This window comes from Brachyistius frenatus, unplaced genomic scaffold (assembly GCF_029030835.1).
Source record: "Brachyistius frenatus isolate BFR_SWC_R1_liver_20210118 unplaced genomic scaffold, ASM2903083v1 Contig_78, whole genome shotgun sequence".
NCBI classification, from domain to species: domain Eukaryota; kingdom Metazoa; phylum Chordata; class Actinopteri; family Embiotocidae; genus Brachyistius; species Brachyistius frenatus.
Window position 1 is genome coordinate 590,334 of NW_027210677.1, and position 23,226 is coordinate 613,559.

At 41.4% G+C, this 23,226-nt stretch overlaps 1 protein-coding gene across 1 annotated transcript in view; it reads left to right on the forward strand.

The window, feature by feature from the left end:
* dnah9 (dynein, axonemal, heavy chain 9) overlaps positions 1–23,226 on the forward strand; it is a 155,282-nt gene that overhangs the window by 119,192 nt on the left and 12,864 nt on the right. The window contains 10 exon segments of the mRNA XM_069708821.1: positions 2,312–2,476; positions 3,682–3,822; positions 5,491–5,661; positions 5,838–5,960; positions 8,121–8,314; positions 9,328–9,476; positions 12,153–12,280; positions 16,524–16,751; positions 20,459–20,650; positions 20,807–20,998. Of these exon segments, the coding sequence (XP_069564922.1) occupies positions 2,312–2,476; positions 3,682–3,822; positions 5,491–5,661; positions 5,838–5,960; positions 8,121–8,314; positions 9,328–9,476; positions 12,153–12,280; positions 16,524–16,751; positions 20,459–20,650; positions 20,807–20,998 (1,683 nt within the window).

Below are 23,226 nucleotides of genomic sequence, written 5' to 3' on the forward strand. Positions count from 1 at the left end.
TGAAATATGATTTAATGATGCTTGTTTAATTAGCATCTCACTGAGATCGGAGGATGGGAAGAAAACAAGATCTGGAACTCACTTATCATTTTAATTACACTGAAAGTTGAAGGTGGGTGCTGGTGGTGGTGGGGGAGGGAGGGGTCACTGTGTACACCTCCCTAGCACCATCTTATCAAAACATGGCCTGCAGAATGGGGCGCTGAATGGCTTTTTTGTTATCAGTAAACAACCCGGACTGATATCAATCATCACACCGATAGGGGAGTGCAAATTGGCTCTACCTGTTTGTATTCTCCGACGGACTCCGTGCCATTATACCTTTAATGAGGTTAGCGCTGCAACTGAGCCATAAGATGACGACAGGGTGAAAGAGCTCTCGTTTAAACAAGCCAAAGACGGGCTAAGGAGCTTAAAATGTCAAGTTGCCTTTTTGGAAAGTGCACTGGGGGATCAGTCGACAACCTTTTACCACAATAACTACCTCGTCTAGTTCTCCCTGTGCACATATGTGTGAGTGTGCATGTGTGTGTGTGTGCTCCGGCACAGTTTCTACCCAGACCTCGGCCGTTAATGAGAACTAAAATGCTCCACTTCCCAAATTACCTTAACAGGGCTGCTCCGTGGCACTCAGTAATCATTTGCCTAAAAAAATGATAGATGTAATATCTCATTTTAATCCCAATTAGGGTGTTCTGCTGACTGGTTAATTGTTTGTTTTTCCCAAGCAAGGATAATTACAAGTACAATGTGCCAGAGGAAAGCTAATCGTTAAAAACTGACTCATTACTGGATCCAGTTGGGAATGTTTTAGTGTGGATAGCTCATCCCCTCAAGAGCACCAAGTGCAGGCAAGTAGAAGGTCACAGTTGACTCACACTGGTAAATGTCTCCGGTTAAATGTCCACCACTCAAACCCAATCTGAACTTTTTCTCTCTGCTCCAAGTGCACGCATGTCAGGTCTTCTCTTAAAATGCCACAAATCGTATCGTTGATTTTTCTTCCCACGTGCAGTTTCAGCAGTGGACTTTTCAAATACAGATTTGTGTAATAACATCAAATTCAGAGAATGTAAGATTTTAACAAGGCAGAGGCTCAATTAATTTTTACAATGGTGTAAAATACTTCCCATCACCGCAATAGGAAATACTGTCATAAAGAGAGCAATTAAGCAGTGTGATCTATTAAACTACCGACTCCCCCGGTACGATCTGATTAAGTATTTCTTTTGTCATGGGCACATTATGCCGTAGGGAGGAGGAACGGCTCAGCCCCCCCAACCCACCTCACCGGCAACCTCTGTGATTACACGGGGGCAGAAGCAGCACAGGCAGAAACTTATTACCACTGTCTGTCAGGGATCACGCCACTCAAAAAGCCCTCGACTATTATCAGTCACCGACAACAGCCCGAGTAGGCAAATCTCACAACAGCCCACCCTCCCATAATTACAACAATTCAAAGGTCGCAGAGGCTTCTATTAAGGGAAACTTCAATAAAGCAAAGTCATTATCGAGCAGAAACAAGGAGCTGCAACAGACTATAATGAAGGACAAAGCAGGATGGAGCAATAAAGAGAGTAACCATGCCCTGTTGACTTTGTTCTCCCAACGCCTCTCAAACACCAGGCTTTGAAAAAGTGAAAGTTCCTCTCTGATACTTTTGTTTTTTCAACAAGAACAAAGACGGGAAAAAAAGTGTGAGAGTTAAAGCTTTATTAGAAGATGGGGTGCACTAATCCATATGGTGAGATGTGAGCAAAGCCCATTATTACCGAGCTGTGTGTGTATGTGTGCATATGCTGCGTGATGCCCGTATTGGCTCATAATTGAAAACAGATGATTCATAATGGATATGAGCGTATGTATATGTGTGTCTGTGTGTGTGTGTGTGTGTGTTGTGTGTGTGTGTGTGTGTGTGTGTGTGTGTGTGTGTGTGTGTGTGTGTGTGTGTGTGTGTGTGTGTGTGTGTGTGTGTGTGTGCGTTTGCCATCAAAGCTCCTTCCCCACTTGCTCAGATCGACGGTCTCATCACACCCAGGGTTAGGTCGCTCGGCAGAAGTTTGATGTTGCCAACCAGACGGAAGCTGGTTAATCCATCCCAGAGCGCTCCATTCATGTGTCCGGATAGCCGATGCAGAGCATATTGATTAGTTCTGCCTTTGAGTTGCCCTTCAGTATACATGTCCTCATATTGACCCACACCTTGGACATCTCCCATCGCCTCAGATTAGGATGACGGTGTATCTGAGAACCCCTCAGACACGGAATCTGTCAGGATTTTACACTCTGCTGTTTTTATGCTTCTCAGTCCGACCTGACGAAGCAGCAGAACGGTTTTAAGATCACTCTGAAGATGCTGGAGGACAACCTGCTATCCCGGTTGTCCTCAGCTTCAGGGAACTTCCTGGGCGACACAGAGCTGGTGGAAAACCTGGAAACCACCAAACGTACTGCTGCCGAGATTGGAGACAAGGTATGTTTTGTTTGTTTTCTCTTTAGAGTTTTTACTTACATCATTAGTTCACTACTTCTGTAATGCTTTAGACTGCAGACATCAAATTACAGTGTAACTACCGATGTTGTCAGTAACATACTTATTTGATAGCTATAATTCACACAAATAAGTACAGGTTGTTTTACTGTATGTAGCATGGAATTTTACTGTATAATTTCATTGTCCAGTCTGGTATAACAACAAAATATTTTTGTGTAAAAAACACTGACGGTATATAAAAGTGGACATAGCTTCCGGTTCTGAAAAATGAGGTGGACGAGGAAGTGCCTTAAACTGTAATACCACCAAGTGCCACTAGAATTTGCCTCTAAAAAGCCTCTGGCTCCATAGACTCTCATTCAACCAATATCATAAAATTCCAAGTCAATACAATTTCTGAGTTATCTCTGTTTTGCTAGCTAAACTCACTCTTTTTTGTTAGTTTTCTGGAGGTCCATCTGAAAATAACCCCATCATTAGTTAAAAAATGTGCACAAAAAATTAACTTCTTAATGTAAAAATGATGTCAAAAGTAAATACACAAACAAATGTGCAAACCTCGTGGCTCTGAAACATGCTTTAAAGAGTCTCGATACAGATAAATTAGCCTGGGTAGCCCGAAGGTAACATTTCGCTAAGGGGCCCATTCCTTTTCGCTTTCTCTCTTTTAAAACGCAGTATCCCTTTTAATCTTTCTATGTCTTCCATTGTTTACCCTGTACTTGCTTGGAGGTAAGTATTTAATGGGTAATCTGTATATACAAAGTATTTCCACTGTATCCTGAAGTGTTGCTAAATCCCATTCACTCCTTGTGTCTCTTTTTGGGTCAGAAGATCAGACCACGTCACCTCAGCACATGATCTCTGCGATCTCTTCAAAGCACTTCTGAGAAATGTCTGTATGACGATGTGAGAGCGGTGCCTTTGCAGATGTTCATCCTTAAACATAATTGCGTAGACATTCGCTGGTGAAAAAAAAAGGACCCATAATTGTCACATTCTGCGCAGTGTGAGAACATTTCAGCTAGAACCGTGAAATTGCAATGGCGCTGCTGCACACTGAAGGGTGTTTTATTGGATGGTGCACAAGATCATCATTAGCTGATTGATGAACCCTGAGTGGAGGCATCTCTGTGCAGATGTATGTCTATGACTGTGATTTTTTTTTGCTATCTTTACTGTAGGTAAAAGAAACCAAGGTGACAGAAGCCAAAATCAATGAGGCTCGGGAGCACTACCGACCAGCTGCAGCACAAGCTTCCTTATTGTACTTCATAATGAACGACCTCAATAAAATCCACCCCATGTACCAGTTCTCTCTCAAGGTAGCCTGTCTATTGACCCACCATGTTTCCTACCTGCCTCACGGGCCCCCAGTCAGACCCCTCTTTACACTCACTCCTCTGGTTCTCCCCTCCTCCTCCCATTTGTTCACAGTGTTTTATGCTCTTTGCCCCGCTTTTATTGTGTTTGCGGCTCCCTAATGTGGTTATGTAGAGCGTAATGTCTTTCATATTGTCAGCCAGCGAGGGCTGAGAGGAGGCAGCCTGAGATATGGTTTGCAATCACTCCCGACTCTGCAGGTAGCTGCCCGGGCCCAAGTTATTTCCCAGTGTAATCAAATGAAAACACATTGAGAGTTTATACACCTTTGACCTTGTGAATGAAATGAAATACATTACACTGTAATATGTGTTCCGCAAACAAGGATGGAGCAAAGTGTGACTCTGATCAATTTAGAGAAATATAAGACCATATTTAGTAGAGGATAATGACAATTATTTTATTTCCTTTTCAATTTAGTCACCCTAACTCCTCGTTGTCAAAGAAATGCACAGTTAGCCTTCAACTTGCAGCTCCCACTGGTATTGACATAGAATGCATATTCCAATTGAGCTATAGTTTCCATGTGAGCTACTTTTTAAGGTAAGGGTTAGAGAAGATATACTTCACATTATTTCACAAGTTTAAAAGGTAATGACTGTTGCAATTTTGCATTTTTCTTAATGTAAACAAAACCCACAAAAGCCCCCAAACTAACATGCACAAGTGTGTAGTATTCAGACCATCATTTCCTACTGACTTGCATATGCAAATTTTTAAAGCTGCACTCATCAGTATCTTTAAATGAACAATAGGTCAAATGACGTGCTTCATTTAAAACAACCAACCCAAAGAGAATTATCTCCCAACTCTGCAGCTCTACAGAGTATTTTAGCATCTTTCAGCTCGTTGTTTTGGTCGTAGCTATTATCAATATTTTTAGACGCAGAATGTTTCCAGTAACAAGAAAAGAGCTCTGATGATTCTATAAATTCACTCTGCTATAATCTACAATCTGTTTAGCATCAAACAGCAGACGAAGATAAATGTCATTTTTTTGGTGTGTCCCAAGCTGCCCAAAATAAAAAAGGTGCTTTAAAAAATGGTCACAAATTTATGGTTTTGTCTAAATAAAAAGTAAAGTAACTCAATAACAGCTGTAGTTTTAACAAATAACACCAAAAATGCATGTGTTTATGGTAGTGAAGGAACATATGAGCCAGTCCAACAGTTTGGTTCACTAATGTGTCTCTAATATTTGGACAACAGTGGAGCAAGATGAGATGTTGGATAAACACACAGTACCTGTTGTGCTTTTCATTCAAATTTCTAACATGAATAACATATTAATGCATCCATATATGAACTAAAAGCACAATTAATCAATTACTATAGTGCTTTCCATAAAGAGCCAAATTAGTATTGATCGGTTCATCTTTAGAACGAGCTGTGTCAGAGTCTTCGTGTCAAAGGTAAGTAACATTGTCTGACGATGTGTAACTTAAATTTAGAGACCAATACATAAAACAATTGTTGATTAATGTCATTTAATTTATCGGATTATATTTTTTTCTTAGAGACTCTGTATAGAATACAACGGTTACCCCGATACGTATAACACTCTGACGTAAGATGCTGACTCTATTGTCCCTGCTCCCGTGCGTCCCCAGGCATTCAGTGTAGTCTTCCAGAAAGCGGTTCGGAAGGCCGAGCCAGACGAAGCTCTGAAGCAGCGGGTGTCCAACCTAATTGACAGCATCACCTCCTCAGTCTTCCAGTACACCACCAGAGGTCTGTTTGAGTGTGACAAGCTCACGTACATCGCTCAGCTCGTGTTCCAGGTAGGAAGGGGAGCCGGTTTCATCTTCTGCATGGTTTGTTTTGAGCGCAGGCTTGCCATTGAATCGGCTGCTCCTGAGACCAGCGGCCCTGTTTGGATCTAATCAAGTGGAAAGGAAATGTGGTTTGTGCTGAAAGTATAACATTACACATTCCTTCCTGTTTGTTGTGTCCCCAGATCCTGCTGATGAATAAAGAAATAAACCCTGCAGAGCTGGACTTCCTTCTGAGATACCCTGTCCAACCAGGTGTGGCATCACCAGTGGATTTCCTATCAAACCACTCCTGGGGAGGGATCAAGGTATGAAGAGAGGCGCAGCTGGCTGTACCACTAAAAGACAATAGAGATGAGCTGAAGTCTTGTTGTGAAATGCTATATGGTACCACCAAATCACAGACAGGCGATGCTGCATCTGGAAGGTATCAGGTGGCATTTATCAAAGAAAAGTTGAGAATGTTGATTGTTTTTTTATTCTCATTGTTTGAACTATGAAATGAATATTGAGTTGTTTAGTTAAGATATTTGAAGTTGTCACTTTGGGCTCCAGAAGATGAACCTTTTTGTCTGGCTTTTTTTTTTTAACAAAATGATGATTCGATTAATCATAAAAAATAAGGAACAGATTAATCAGTGCCTTAGCAACAGTTAACCTCTGACAGAGAAGGGTTGCACGCTGCCTTCCCCACGGTAACACCTCTCCTCCCTGCCTGCTGTCTTGAGTTTTATGCTTATTTTTGAGGAGTAACAAGGTTAAAGCCGATATGAGAATTATTTATGCTCTGCATTTGGTAAAATCAGACAATATTCCATTCAATGTGAGCTGGCTGATGTACAGTAAAGCCTGGTGTGACTGCAAACAAATTCCTTGCCAAAATGTTGATAGAAAACTTTCTTATCTGTATTTGTACACAACTGCAACATAAGTTCATGAATTCATCAAAACAAAATGTTCTTTCATAAAGACATCAAGATGTAATAAAAAAGATGCATTAAGAGTGTTGAATTGTTGATCAGTTCCAATTTTAGAATCCCATCTTACATGCTCCTTCAATGTTGAAATCTCAAAAAGGGAGAAAAAAAAAGGAAAAAATTAATTTCAGCCTGTCATGTTTGATCGGGAGCCAAAAAATTCCCCCAAAGTTGTTTAAGCCCTCAGTTGCTTTACGCCGCGTGTGGAGTTGTTTCCGATGCAATTAATGCAGCCTTCCAGCAACAACTTTAAGTGGAAACATACTCACAGTAGAGTGTCAGCAGGCATCACTGAAGTCTGAAGTGTATCTCTGTTTCACTCAAAACTCCAGTCTGATTCTCGAGTGATCCTCTGCTCTGTGACCCCGCTGCCTTCGAACAGTGAAAGGCCACTAGTACACACTCTACATACTCACAGTTGCTTCTAAAGAACAGACATCTAGCAACGCAGCCCTGCTGATGTCAGACAGCAGAGGTTCCTTCTCTTGTCAAATCCTTTAGCAGCAAACTGTTGTAGCATCATGTTTTTTTTAGCCTCATGAATATTTAAATATGTACTGCCTGCAATATTAACTTCACCTAAACCCCTCTGAAGGGTTCGCAGACGGCCTTTCCCAAACTGCACTCAGCATACTGTGAATGTTTAAAGCCATGCTAATCAAATGATGTCACTTGGTTTTTCTCATCATCGTCAGAAACATAATCAGTTGGAAACCTTAAAAAGGAGGATGAGATGCTCTGATATTAGCAGAGCCGGAATCCCTTGAGATGCAGTGTATTCTCCTTTCACCGGGGCTGAGAGATCACCAGCTGCCTGTGGTAATTAAACAAAGTTGGAGCTGAGCTAATTTGTCTCACTCTACCATACCACCTCACTGATAGGGGTGAGAGGTTGTAGAGAAGAAGTCTTTATTGATTTACATTGGGAATTTTCCATGACATCTTGTCTTCTGTAGAACCCGCCTCGTCGTTTATACAGTATGGGAGATGGCGTGTGTGCGTGTGTGTGTGTGTGTGTGTGTGTGTGTGTGTGTGTGTGTGTGTGTGTGTGTGTGTGTGTGTGTGTGTGTGTGTGTGTGTGTGTGTGTGTGTATACTTGTCAGGGAGTGTATACCTGCTGGAGTCTGCACTGCATGACACTGCGGTTTTCCACAGATGAGATAAGGTGTCTGTCAGCTGGGGCATCACAATGAAGCCCCCACTGCTTGTGCAGCGGATGCATATTTAGTCCTCCTCTGCCCCCCGTCCCGTTATGAAAGGGATCCTGTTTACTCAGCATTTCCGTTTGAATAAATATTATTTATATAGGCGTGAAGAAAGATAAGCAGTCATCTCTGTCGCAAACAAAGTTAGTCCTTTTGCTGTGTATTGTGAAATGTTTCTGAAGTGGTCAGAAACTTTCATGTGCATCACTGATTACTGTGTGGCAGCACTTTTCAAAATACATTATCTTTTCCTGTGCAAATCATTTTTCTCTTTCCAAACCACCAGTCCTTAACGTCCATGGAAGAGTTCAGAAACCTCGACCGAGACATCGAAGGTTCGGCCAAACGCTGGAAGAAGTTCGTTGAGTCCGAGTGTCCGGAAAAGGAGAAATTCCCACAGGAGTGGAAGAGTAAAACCTCGCTCCAGAAACTATGTATGATGAGAGCGCTGAGGCCCGACCGCATGACATACGCCGTCAGGTAAGAGGAGGAATCATAGCTTGGCCTTTGCTCTCTGATCTGTAAAGGATCCTACCGACCTCTGCTGTTTGGTGAGAGGCTAAAGGTTGAACAGCTTCACCTTTGGCTTATACTCTCAGTTGTTAGTGCTCACTTCTACTATGTTTTTCTGTTGTTCAGAAGCTGTTGCAATTACACAGCTTTGCAGGAACAATCAACAAACCTCATTATTAAACAAGAGGGCAGAGAAAGTCCTCAACCTCTGTCCAAGAACATCATTGGACCACATTTACACCTGGAATGAAATATAAGAAAATCAAGCAATGCCTGAAGTTATTCATGTTTTACTTCCTATTTTGTCTGTTTGAGAGCATATTAAAGCTGTTCTATTCATGACTTATTCATTAACAAAGGACAAAATGACTGCAGCATCACTTGGGAAAACTTTAGGGAACGATAAAAAATGCAAAATAATGGTTCAGTAAGTGATGCATGGGGCCAAGCTAGCAGTAGTTGTAGCAAGGCTCCCCACTGGCTCCAATGGTAAGAGTCATGTCAGCTTAGTTAGTGATGTCACCAAAGAGAAGCACAAATGTCGTGCACCTGTTTTCATTTGTCATGTGACCTTCTCTTGGGCATTGTAGCATTCTTTTGAGAATCACTTGACCTGCGACGCACAAATCACTGACTGCCAGTTCTCCATATTTGTTATTGAGATCCACTCACAATACAGGCAAAATCAAGGTCACAAGAACGTGTAATAAGACCTGGTGTATTTTCAAAATGTAAAAAGATACGTAATCTCTTATTTATTTAAGACTACAGGGTTTGGTTGGAACTAAATCAAGCATAATTGTGGCGTTCGAAAAACCAAAGGAGTCAGAACAGTCCTGACTGGAGTGGATAGTTTTTTAAGCAGCTGTGTTTTTAATGCTCTGTACAGACAATTCAAAACCGTTCAAGTTACGTATCTTTTTGGGTTGAAGATAATAAGAGAAGTGTTGATGAGAACTGAATCTTATTCTCCCCCGCAGAGACTTTGTAGAGGAGAAACTGGGGAGCCAATACGTGATTGGCAGATCACTGGACTTCGCCATCTCCTTTGAAGAGTCAGGTCCGGCTACATCCATGTTCTTCATCCTTTCTCCTGGAGTTGACCCTTTGAAGGATGTGGAGAAACATGGTAATACTCTCGCCTGTTTCATCTTTAATAAGCTGCACAATTCTGCCTCTAAGTGTGTTCTGCACTTTTTTATCTGAGAATACATATTGCCAATTTAACATTTCTGTCATTTCTTTATGTTGTGGGAACACGCAGGGTTTTTGTGGAATAACTTATTGAAGTGAGGTGGAGGCGTACCTGCATCCGTGATTTTTTTCTCTTTGATTTCTGCTGCCTAGGATTAGCCGTCAGAATAGCAATCATCCCAACACATCTGCTATGTGTCTCTGCTGTGATATCAGCCATCGCTGCCAATGCACAACAGGCTCCGAGTAGATTGAAGGGATTATACTAAAGGTCACAAATATATGAGACGACACCACTGGTGTATTAGGGGCAGCACGAAGTAAATGTCATTGGTTTTAAAGTTACTTTACATTCCTGTATGAATAATGTGAATAGCAGTAGGACGTGTCGGTTTGATTTTTTACCAAAAATATGCCAAAAGTTGAAGCGTTTGTCCTGACCTGGAACGGGCCGACATCACATCCTGACACTTTTGAATCTGCTGCCAAATAATTCAGTCTGTGTGTATTTGAAATCAGCTCCATGAAATATTCAGATTGCACGGATTGTATTGGTTTACTGGAACAAAGACGTTTCCACATCTTTTTTTTTTCTATCGCCAACATTTTCATGTGTCACTTTTTGCGTATTTAACAAATTCATAATCGGGAGGATTTATGTTTCATTTGGCTTTCTTGGGTTTCTGTGTCTGCTTCAAGTTCCCTCTGAAACAAATTAAAACACATCGTGGATTCGTTTCAGAATGTTAAATGTGTCATCCAGATTACACTGTGTTATTTGTGTTTTAAATACATCATTTTTACAGACAGCAGCAGGTTGTCAAATGAACCGTGAAGCTATCATAGACAGACCTTGGACCCTATGTGAAATTTCACCATCCTCTCCTAATGGGATATGAGAGAGAGCACTACTGGAGCTGCCTGTAAGGGGTGTGATTATTGATTATCAACACCCTCACTCTAAGCAAAGTCACTCATATCAAAGCTAAAATTAACCAGTTGCTGCTGTAGAAGGAGCGCAGCGCTGATGAGCAGCAGTCTAAATGAAAAAGAGGTGCTTTTCCATTACAGCTGTGACCATAGATTTTCCTTAGATGGATGATGTGATTTTGTCTGCTCTGCAGGGGACTTAAATACCAAACACAAACCTTCACTATCTCCCCGATTCCACGTTTGACTTTTAATGGAACAGACAGAAATAATTGTACCGTGTGACTGAACAGTTTATGGGACTCAGCAGTCAACTATCAGCAATGGAGTTACCTCATAATGATTTCATTTGGTCTTTCATTGGGAATTAAATTAGAAAGAAATGTAGGCTAGCACCATGAACTTTAAACATGGTTTGTGAATGGATTGACCACTTTTAGCTGTCAGATGTTGAGCCTGCTCAGCACAGACTGGAATGGGGGGAAAACATTGCGTCAGTCCGTCAAGTGTACCTTTAAACAATTTCAAAGCTATAATATAGAAGAAGAAGAAAAAAGGATGATTTTGGAAGCATTTAGCTAACGCATTTGAGCCATGCTACATTCATGTAAAAAAAAAAGTCACATTTTCATATTTAATAATTGATTAGATTTCTGATCATCAAATGCATTTATTTTGTCTTACAGACACCTGGTTGCACCAGGAAGAATATGTTAGTCTAAATGAATCAACTCTTCCTAGTTGTGACATTCCAGCAAGCACAGGCTGAAGAGGAGAAGTGGCAGCGATATTACACTCAGGCTTATCAATAAACATGAGACCTAAATTTAGTTATAACTCATTTAATAGCCTTACTATTAGCCTCTCACAACCAAACCAAAAATCTTCTATTTGTTATGGTGTATTGCCCACCTGCCCTTACTTATGAGTTTTTATCTCACTTTTTATTTGATATAGTGCTTAGTACACATAAAGTAATTATAAATAGAGATGTAAACATTCAAGAGGATGTTGACCCCAGCACTGTATTTAGTTCATTATTTGACTCAACTGGCTTCTCAAATTGTAAATAAACCTTCTCACTGTTTTAGTCACACCTTTGATCTTTTTTCTGATATAGAAAAGAAACATTTAAGAGTGTTTCCTCTAAACCCTCTTTTTTCTCACCACATTCAACATTTTAATTTCATCATAGACTTGAAAACATTTTGGCAAAAAAATCCATTACTGTGAATGTTTATCTCAATGCTGTAAGAAAATGTGTTCACTTCAATGGAATGCCATTACAACACAGGGCATAGTGCTGCAAACTAGTTTATTGGTGGCAGGTTTGCTAGCTAAAATGATAGAACATGCAAATAAGATCATTTTGGAGTTTCTTGAAGACATTTTTTTCTGTCTATTCTTTCTTTAAGACTCCGGTTGTAGGTGCTGTCATAATTTTTTTTTTTAAATGTTTAATAGAAGCAAGCTCTTTTCTACTACTTGTAGTTTTGCGCTAAGCTAAACTAAACGCATCACATACATTTGGGCTCTGTACTGAGACCAAAAAAATAATAATATTGATTAAATCTGAATAGGTAAAAAAAAAAAATTATGATTTGTTTTTGTAACGTAAAAGTTCAATAAGGTGTTGGGAGGGATTTTTTTATGTACAATATCTCTCTGCTTTTTCTTTCAGGGAAGAAGCTGGGCTACACATTTGACAATAAGAACTTCCACAATGTTTCTCTGGGTCAAGGTCAGGAGGTTATAGCTGAACAAGCCCTCGACTTGGCAGTTAAGAATGGCCATTGGGTCATATTACAGGTACGGCATACCAATACACACAGTACAGACACAGACAAAAATATATGAATGTGGTATTGAAATGTAATGCAAAAAAACTACTGACATAAATTCACCATTCACACTCCTTAATTTGTTTTTATGATATTTGTCCGACAATCACCTTGTAGATTCAATTACAGTTCAGGGAATTGGAGAACTAATTTGAAATATATAAAAGGACACTTCAATATGATCATTAAAACAACGCTGAATGGTTGTCAACCCCATCCACCTCACACAAAAGGTGCCAAATCATAAAAAAAAATCATACTTGCAATAAAAAGTGAGAATACAGCATTGTAGGCACACAAAAACAAGCTCTCATATCTAAAACACACTTTGCAAAATGAATACAGGGTTCATTCACGTCAAGCATTTTCTATTCAGGAGTTGAGGATTTGAGGTGGCATTTCCTTTATCTGGGCGTATTGTGAATGAGGTGTATTATCACATTGTTTTTCATCGCACACTCAGTGGGATATTTGCTTTCCTCGCAGGTTTGTCTGCATGGAAAAGTGAATTTAATTTTCTGAAGAAATTTCCTAACTGAAAGAGCCACAGCATTATACAGTACAATGTCTACAGCCGCAGTGTCTGTTCTTTCTCTTATCTGGAGGGCAAGGCTGGCTTATGCATTTTAAGTGGAAACCTTGGTGGAATTCTAATGGGAAGTATCGACAGATATGAACCGCAGACCAGGCACTGTGGGACACCCTTTTCTTTTGATTCACACAAATGGTAGAAATAAAACAAAATTTAAAAAGGATGGTACAACATCACTCTCTGCCCCAGACTCACACAGCAGACAAGCAGTTGTTTAATTACCTTTGCATAAGAATCTCGATCGATAGGCTTAAAAAGGCCTTGTCCCCTTGGCACCAAACCTCCCACTCACTTTATCATCGACTGTTTGTCTGTCTGCCCGCCGAGAGCCACTCCCGCGGCACCGGCCGGGAGAGGAAAACAGAGGGGAGGGAAGGTATCATATTCTCATCCCTCTCCAGTTTTACCAGCTGTATCTTGTCTCTTCTATTCCCCTTCCCACCCTCTCATTCTTCCATGTAACTTTCATCATTTTCTCCACCACATCTCCACTCTTATCAATCCTCCCATTCTCCAACCTTTACCGCCAACCTGCTATCTCGACCCTCTTGTCTCAGCTATCCTCCCACCTATTGAAGCCCCCCTCCTGTCTCCCTGTCCACTGTCACTCTGCCACTCCCGGGCCCAGCTCCATCAGCGGAGGGCGTCAATGGCCCCTTCGCCGACGGGTAATTATACTGCAGAACAGCAGCTTTGGCTCAGATGGGCCTGGGAGACATAGATGCAGAAACTTTGAAGCAGCCCATTGGGAAGGAGGAGGGGGGAGATGGAGAGGCAATCAATCGGGCAGATTGGAGTTGAATATCCCACATCGGCCAGGCAGTCAGAATCGAGTGGCCTAAACTCACCAGCCTCTTTTTACATTTACTGCTAAAGCCACCCCATTTGGAGGCAGTGACAGAAAGAAGAGAAGATAGGAGAGACAATCTGACGAAAAAGCTCTACCGCAATGTCCCATCTTCTCTTTGAGAGAAAGAGCCTGATCGCTTTGATAGTCTTTTGAAACTTAAATGATTCAGAAATGAAATTTTACATTAAGATTCATTTTAACTATTGATGATGATGTGAGCCTTTTTAACATATTTAGCCAGCAAGGAATAAACTGAACAACTCTAGCTTCATATCATCATTGGAGCCTTGTTTTTAGTAATTAATGTGGTGGGAATTATCTTGCAGCCAAAGAGTGACTCATTTACAGTGACATTTTATTCTCTTTGTATTAGAGAGAAAGGAACTGTTGACTGCAGGTATCCTTGTCCCCACTGTAAATTCCAGTTTTAAAGTTCCTAGTCAGAGAAACGTATGTCTACCAATTTATTTCAGTAGTTATATTTGGTAGAGAGAGCAATTTTCTCCAAGGGTGTTGTTGAAGACTCTGGGCAGTAACACTGGTCCAACAAGGAGAACTAACCCCAACCTATAAACAAAGACACTTCTATGTGCTATATCTAGAATAAAGCATATCTAAATATCTAAAACATTGTCCCGCCCCTCCCTCACTGTGATTGGACGGCTGGTGACGGTGACGAGCGCAGCGCTACAATTGTTCAACTCTCGCTCAACGTAAAAAATTGCTGAACGTTCAGCGCACAATAATCACTCAGCACCTCGTCAAGCCGCTGTCATTGAAACAATTTTAAAAATATCTTATACTCAGGAAAAAACGCTTTGGTGGACACAGTAGGTAGTCGGCCGGTTTCGGTGCATGCTGATTGGTTAAAATTCACTATGCCCAGTAGGATGGAAGGGTGGCCACTTTCATAATTTGTTTAATATTTCAGTTGCCGTTTTAGCCTGTGTATTAAGTATGCACATAAATGATGAGTGGATAGTAGAAAACTTTACGATGTATTCTTCATTTTGTTATGGCCACCGTGACATCATATTTAAATGCATTACAAAGAGTTAGCATACCATTAGCCTCCAAACCTTCAACACAAACTGTTTCCACCATATTTTGTGAATTTATGCTTTGAATTTGGACTCAGCAGTGTGTCATGCTGTCGGTGCCTGCAGTGTGTCGACAGCCCTGTTTGTCCCTCAGTCCTGTTCACTGTGCTCCTACATGAGTCTTGTGTCTGACTGCTGCTCCACTGCACGGCCGTCTTCTCACTCCTGGAGCCCAGCTGTGCAGCTGTCCTCAGCGAGGCTCCTGACCAATGTGTTTTTGCATGTGTGAAAAAGAGAGAGAATGCACACATGCACCTGCTTGTGTTAATATTTGCTCGTGTATTAACCAGTGTGTGCAGCTGAATGTGCCATTGTGCCTTCCCTCAGGTTGTGTTTGATAGCAATGCATCAAAGACCTTGCCAGTGGTATCTTCTAATGGGTTTTAGATTCAACTTTTATATTATTATGTAAATAATGACTCGGTGATGTAGTATCAGTGCAGTCATCGCCGGGGCTGGGAGGCCCTTATCAAGACAACGTTGAGGGAACAAAAGATGTTGCACCTGAAAGTTAATTAAAAAGCCATAAAATAGTGGGTGCTGCTCTGTCTTGTTTGTTTGTCTGTGGAGCTGCTGGTCTGTCCCTCTCTCTCCGCTCCTCCCTCTCCTCTCTCCCCCCCCGCAGCCAGAGGATGAATGGTTTCATTACAGTGACAAGTTCTGAGGCAGTTTCTCACTTCTTCTGTTGGCTCACTTTATTGCCAAACTATTTACATGCCAAGAGGAAAGGTTGTATTCTGGCTTAATGAAAAAGCGCTTGAATTTAGACTTTTAATTTGTATACTATTCATTATTCTCGAAGGCATGAAGAGGGAAACTAACTTATCCCCTTCTCAGCTTCCAGCTCCTCCTGGACTTTTCTATCAGACAATGTAAAACTTTTCTTTCTTTTTATTTTTTTTTCAATTACTCTCCCAAAAATTGACGTTCCACTCTCCCGTCGTGTCCCGTCTTTCGGAAAGGCGGCTAACTTCAGCCATCATAAGGAAGATTAAATATGGAGAGCAAAGGGAAATGAGAAAGTAAAGAGGCTTATGAATTAATGACTGGAGTTATTAGTGCTGTAATTAGATTTAGGGAATGGGCAGCGCTGCATGGTGAGATGTGGGGGGCTTGGCTGACTCCTTATCATTCACAGGATATCCTGTAAGTGTCAAGACAGTTGAGATGGAAAATTTAGTTCATCCATGCTTGTGTGATAGTACAAGTCAGCTGTACTGCCCGCGCCACACCGAGAGATGAATATGCAGAAAAGTCGGGCTGAAGTTATGCCGGAGAACGGTCACTTAATGTCAGCAACCTGGAAATGGGTTTCAAGTGCTCTGTACCATTTAATTTGGTGCCACATCAAAGTCACAGTGAAGAGAGGGGAATATGCAACATTTTAATTGGTCCTTTTTGCTAGTTGTCGTTACAAAAATAAATTATACCAGCAATTCCAGCATCAAGTATCTTATTAAGCTATTATGTGTCATCTATTAAAGCCCAGAGTTTCACAGATATCCCCCCCCCAAAAAAAAACAACATGATCTGGATGTAGATTAGCTTCTCTCCCCTCACAGAGGAGAATAAATTTTGCCTAACAACTAGCTCATCCCTGACCAGTAACATGCAATGTTCTTCCTTAACCCTGTCCTTGCTGTTTCTGCTCCCTGTTCCCGGCTTGTAGAATATCCACCTGGTGGCTCGCTGGCTAGGCACTCTGGAGAAACTTCTGGAGCAGCATGCAGAGAGAAGCCATGAGAACTTCAGGGTGTTTGTCAGCGCTGAGCCCTCCTCCACCCGCGAGGGTCACATCATCCCCCAGGGCATCCTGGAGAACTCCATAAAGATCACCAACGAACCGCCAACCGGCATGCACGCCAACCTGCACAAGGCGCTGGACAACTTCAACCAGGTAACACAGCCAGAGTTTTAACAGTAAGGCTCACTGCAACAGTAGATGGATCATTTCTTTAAGTACTGTATTCAAGTATTTTTAGGTCCTGAGACTTGAGTATCTCGCAAAGCACCGGGATTCAAAGGATCACAAAGTCATGCAAGAATGTATCTTGTCAATCTTCAAGTTAGTCATTTCTGTCCAAATCGCTGCTAGTTTGGGCCCATCAGCGTTATATGAGGAACTTCCTGCTGCTACAGGCTTCATTTAGCTGTTATGACAGGAAGATGCACCTGTTTGAACACAACACTGATCTGATTGCTGGAAGTTAGACGGTGATAGACGGTGATTCAAACAGTCCAAGGACAAATTCTCAGATGTTTCCATGTAGCAAACCATCTGGCCCCGTCATGTTAGAAGATTTTAGTTTAACAGCAGAATCTTTACTGGTTCTTGTCACACTGACAGCTGTCATCAACCTCCAGCTGTGGGCAGCTGTGTTCTGTTAAATAGCTCTAAAACCTACTGGACATTACCTGCCCACCAAAACACAGCAGACAGACACGGTAGTTCATATGTGGTGAACAAAGCATTTAACTTAAACTCAATTAGCTTCAGACCCAGATATATTTCTCAGCAGTTGGTAGAGACCAAAACAGAGCAAAAATAAAATGGCAGGTCTCCGTAAACATGAATTAAATGTTGGTCTGTGTCTGCTGGAAGTGGGAATTAGTAAGTATTTGCAGACAATGTAATACAACATAACATATTATGAGGTTCTAATAAGTCAGTGTTGTGTTTATAGTTTGTTCCTCTCCCCGAAGAGACTCAAAAATGCAGCTTTAAAACTGAGTAGCTTCACCTCAACCAGATAAAACTACATCATTGATAATATTAATAATAATACAGAACACATAAGATATGTTTTTATATAACACCGACTGTGGCCATGCTACATAATGATTACATTTCCTTTTCATACTTTTCTGAAAGTATGTCTTCTGTTGCTGTCGACTTCAGCTTTTGCAATTATTTTTCACCAAAGTAAAGAATGTTTTATTCTTGCTCTATAGGCATTCTTGTATCGCACCTTCAGTACAGCTCACACCATGTGCTTATTAGCGACTTTATTGTTATTGTGTGCAAAAGGACATTTGATCTCATAGTAAGATTGTGAAGACATTTCAACAAATCTGAGAGCATTTTATGAATGCACTTTATTTAGCCATAGCTTCCTCCCACAGCCCAAAGACATGCGTGCAGGGTTGACTGGTGAGTCTAATTTGGCTGTAGAGGTGAATGTGAGCGTAAATGGTTGTCTGTCTCTCTGTGCTGGCCCTGTGATTGACTGGCAACCTGTCCAGGCTGTACCCGGCCTTCACTCAAAGTCAGCTGGGATACTCTCCACTCCCCTGTGACTCATGATGAAGCAGGTCTAGATAACAGATGGATGAAGAGTTTAAACTGTAACAGTTTGAGTGTCCATTCCATGAGATGTTAAGTCTTTGAGGGCAACTGATTCTTCTTCTTGATCCATGCTTCCTACCTCTGAAGGCTCTTTTTTTTTTTTTTTTTTTTTTTTGCTATAGGTGGCAGTTCAGATGACAATTTTCACTCCAGATTTCTCATTAAGTTGCCACTTTGCAGAAGAGTTACAGCTCGCAGATTGTGGCCTCACCTCTCAGTCAGCCTGGAATTGCCTCTGACCTAAAGAAGACCGATGTGAACATAGCACAAGCTAGCATTAAACAGTCTGTGTGGTGATGGCGGTATTATGTGACAACAGTCATTTTAACATCGTCAATTTGCTACTGTTTGTGTTTGTTATCGGAGGAGAGCCAGACAATATCACGCTCCTCGACTGTTGCACAGCCCCCATAGTTCAAATGGATCAGTGTGTTGCAGTGACCTTTCCTAGCGTTTCTTTATCTTATCAGTTCTTCGTTTCTATCTAAGCCTTACCATTACCTCCGCGCTTTGCTGCCAATGCATCTTCCTCCGCACCATTACCTGAGTGCTCGGCTTCCTCCCACTCCATTTCCACCATTCTTAGTTTGTCGATGTCTATCTGCCTGATAAGTGCAACGTGCTCGTGTGCCCCTGCCTTGTGCAGAGCTTTATGCGGGGAGGTCCGCTGAGGTAAGGATCGGGGAATATTCCAGTCATGTGTACTCAGTGAAAGCTAATCAATGTTAGGCTAACCCTCTGTAATAGCCCACCCGTGTGGCTAAAGCCAAATATAAGCCAGAGAAATGACACTTTCTTTCTTCTCGATCTTTTCACTGGCAGATGTGTACAGCTCTACAACAGATTATTTTTACCAGAAGCCTGTAAAATGGAGTCTTGGTGGGTGAAAGAAACAACTGTCACAATGGAACAACTTTACTGTGATAACTCTCATATAATAAAATTGAAAAATAAACTATTATGGATTTTCTATTCCCTTTTTGCTGAAACTGATCAGTTCAGTTGGTTATTCCACCTCATGCATACCCAGATGTTATTCTAAAGACTTCATGGATGTTGAAGGGTGTTTTTTAGGGCATGTGCAGGTGCATTAATGTGTGTGTTTATGCGTCTTTCTCCATGCGATCAGACTGGATGTCGTTTCTCTCCAGTCCGCGGGTCACAAATAGGGAGGCTGTGCATCTCTCTCAGCTGTGTTGAGCAGAGGAGCACCATGCAGAATATTAAATAAATCTCAGAAGGGGTTTGTGTGTGTGTGTGTGTGTGTGTGTGTGTGTGTGTGTGTGTGTGTGTGTGTGTGTGTGTGTGTGTGTGTGTGTGTGTGTGTGTGTGTGTGTGTGTGTGTGTGTGTGTGGTAGTCAGCCTGCACTCTGCTTGTGCACTCCTCCTGTGCATCACAGGAGTCGGTACCCCCAGGGCACTGCAGCAGGGGATGTGAAAGGGCCTTCTCCGCGGCACTCACCATGACACATGCTGGAATAAAGAGAATTTAGCCTTGCTATTTCCATGGGGTTATTGGCATGCTTATTTAACTGTCTCTCCCCCCCTAGAGATTACAATGCCATTTACATCCAGTTTTTTATTTGCCTGTCTGGAATAATGAGCCCAGGAGACGGTTGCGGGCCTGAAAGCGCCTGACAAGTTGTGACAATTAAAAAGGAATCTCGTCGTTGGGTTTATTGCCATCTAGTCATCTCATTGTCTATCTGTTAGTGCGCTGCGCTGCTGGAGACTTGACACAATAAAACAGATCACAGGCTCCCTGCCACAACTTTTTTACCTGTAACACAACAACATGGCTTTGTTAATGCTGCTGTACAATTCAGGAGATATTGGTACCATTGACTGCATATAAAAGTGGAAGTGGCTTCCGGTTCTGAAAAATTAAGTCAGTGCGGAAGTGCCTTAACTTGCAATACCACCGAGTGCCGCTAGAGGTTGGCTCCAAAGAGCCTCCAGCTCCATAGACTCCCATTCAACTAGTCTCATAAAATTCTAAGTCAATGACATTACTCCTCGAGTTATCTCAGTTTTGCTAGCTAAAATCGCTCCTTCTTATTCGTTTTCTGCCAGTTCACCTGAAAATAATTCCGTCATTAATTAGAAAATAAGCTTCAAAAAGGAAGTGTTTTTTGGGGGAGTGCTGTTTGAGGTTTCATGATGGTCGTTCACAAACCAACGGGTGACATCACTGTTGGTTGTCACTTGGTTGGTACGCAGTTTTTAATTGTGTCACTCTTTGTGTTTCTGTTTTCCAGGACACGCTGGAAATGAGTGCACGGGAGAATGAGTTTAAGAGCATTTGGTTTGCTTTGTGCTACTTCCATGCTGTGGTGGCAGAGAGGAGGAAATTCGGTCCTCAGGGTTGGAACAGATCATACCCCTTTAACACCGGGGACCTCACCATTTCTATCAATGTCCTCTACAACTACCTGGAGGCCAATCCTAAGGTACTTATGTTTCTGTTTTTTCTTTTATTCCCTTGCAAAGGATTACAAAACCCGTCAATTGTAATCTTAATTGGAAACCTGAACACATGTTACCTCAGCCAAACAACACAGACCACCCTCTGGCAAAATAACATCCCCTTGCTCGCTAATTCCCAGGTGCCGTATGATGACCTACGCTATCTGTTTGGGGAGATCATGTACGGGGGTCACATCACGGACGACTGGGACCGCTGTCTTTGTCGTACCTACCTGGAGGAGTTTATCAAGCCCGAGATGATGGAGGGGGAGCTGTTCCTGGCGCCTGGTTTCCCCTTGCCTGGAAACATGGACTACAACAGCTACCACCAGGTTAGACTGGACTTATATCAGATCATCCGCAGCCATTAGACCATGTGAAACATGAATTAGTCATTTCAGCAACAAAATGGAAAGAAATTAAGGAAAACCTGCTGCAATCAGCTAATAAAAACAAATGTAACCTACGGTGACAGACAATATTAAGATTACATCACTCTTGGTGTCCCCAAGGTATCTTTATGTGGCCCCCAGAAAATGAATGGTGGTTTAATACAGCTATAATTAAATCACTATAATTAAAAAGTTTTCACCATCATTATTCCTCCTGTACAGTTTGGAGTTGTACAAGTCAATGGCAAATCAATAACAATAAAACTCTTCCTATATGGCTCCCTGGGACATAACAGATTGTAGTTATATAAATATTTCTCTGACGGGAGCTGCTCGGTGGGTGGACAGAGTTTGCCAGTAAGTCTAAGCTCGAATGTGATCAAACTAAGATTGCAAAGTCATCTTACTTGGTAGGCAATAATGTATAACTGTGTGAAACGTTATGAGTCATGACAACACAAATGATTTATACATAACAAAATACTGCAAACAACAGATTCAGTGATAGCAGACACAGCTGTATGTAAAAAGAAAATGACGTATTTTGTTGACCTTTAAAGTAAGAAAACAGTCTCTAAAGAAGTGTACAACCTGCAAAGTCAGAACTAAACACGAGACTGGACAGTGGAACAATCACCCACAAATCCTGTGAAACGCTTTTGAGAAGACCTGGAATTTGTGTTTCTACAGTTTAAAAAATTAATTGAAAGCTCAACATACATTTATTGATTTTGTCTAATACATCAATACTGAATCTGTGTGAAAAACTAGGGGTTATGAAAATATTTGGATTTTTTTTTTATTTATTTTTTTTAGTAAAATGACCAAACAGATATTAGACGGATGATGCTTTCGAATGTTTTGGTCATCAGTGCAAAGGCACAATGAACGTTTTCGAGCGCCACTCTGTTTCAATTCACACACTATGCAGGTAGGTGTCTACTAACATGTCGTGTACTCAATGAAAGTGTTTATTGACAGATAAAGTCTGCTTTAAAATTCATGTTTTTTCAATATCCGCTCACAGTAACTATGTTAAAGGTAAGACAAAAATACGTTGATGATTAGTGTTAAGGAAAGATAATGGTAATGGTTACTAAAAAGGCTATTGTTCATTTGTGACAGGATGTGAGTGCTACACACTAACTCACCACTCCAAACCCCAAACCCTAACTTTGCACTTTACTGCATGAATAACTCATAGACTGTAAATAAAAGTGGATGTAGCTTCCAGGTATGAAAAATGAGGCAGATGTGAAAGTGTCGTAATCTGCAATACCACCAAGTGCCTAAAGATGTGTTTTTGGGGAGTGTCTGTTTGATTGACAGGCCTGTTGTGCAGTCAGGTTTCCGCTATCGGTGGGCGGGCCGAAGTATCATCAGGTTTTCAATCAAATCAAGTCAGATCCACCCTTGCTCCTTCCCAGCTCGTCCAAATATGGTCCTTTCTGGCTCCAAACTGCTCTGAACTAGCAAGATGGCGACGGCCAATATCTGAACTCGAGGCTTCATAATGGCCGTTCACAAACTGATGGGTGATGTCACCATTGGTTGTCACTTAGTACCACTACAAACAAATGTGCAAATACCTCACAATGAACATGATTCTCTTTATAGCCCTCAAGAACTGGGCTAAATCACTACAGCAGCAAGCATTCAGCACCTACTACTTCATGGAAGTAAATGACAAATACATTTTGCTTTCAAGTGAGATCAAACCCAGGAGATTCTCACTGAGTCACTGCGTTTCTCTGGTACCTAAACATTAAAAAAGCTGAGAACAAACATGCAGCATAGTGTACATCAGCCCCTGCGTGAACAATGTTAATATTGTTGACGTTGACATGATAAAGCCTGACTTTCCTTTTAGTGTTCTACAGACAAGAGTGACAGCTCCAGACATTATCAGGTTACTGCCTCACCTCACCTTGTCTGTGCTCTATGGTTACTTATCATTTAAAAAAAAAACCTTGATTGACAGGGTGAAAACAAGAACGGACTGGGTTTGTTGTGTGCCGTAGCACACCGTAAAGGCACGGATATTATGTAACATTGTCAGAAATAAAAAAGAGTAAGCAAGGCATACTGTGGTCGTTTTGATTGAGATTTCTTAAATGTTCATTCTGTGACAGAAGGGACCAGCTTCATCTGTGTGTCTTAAGAAAAAC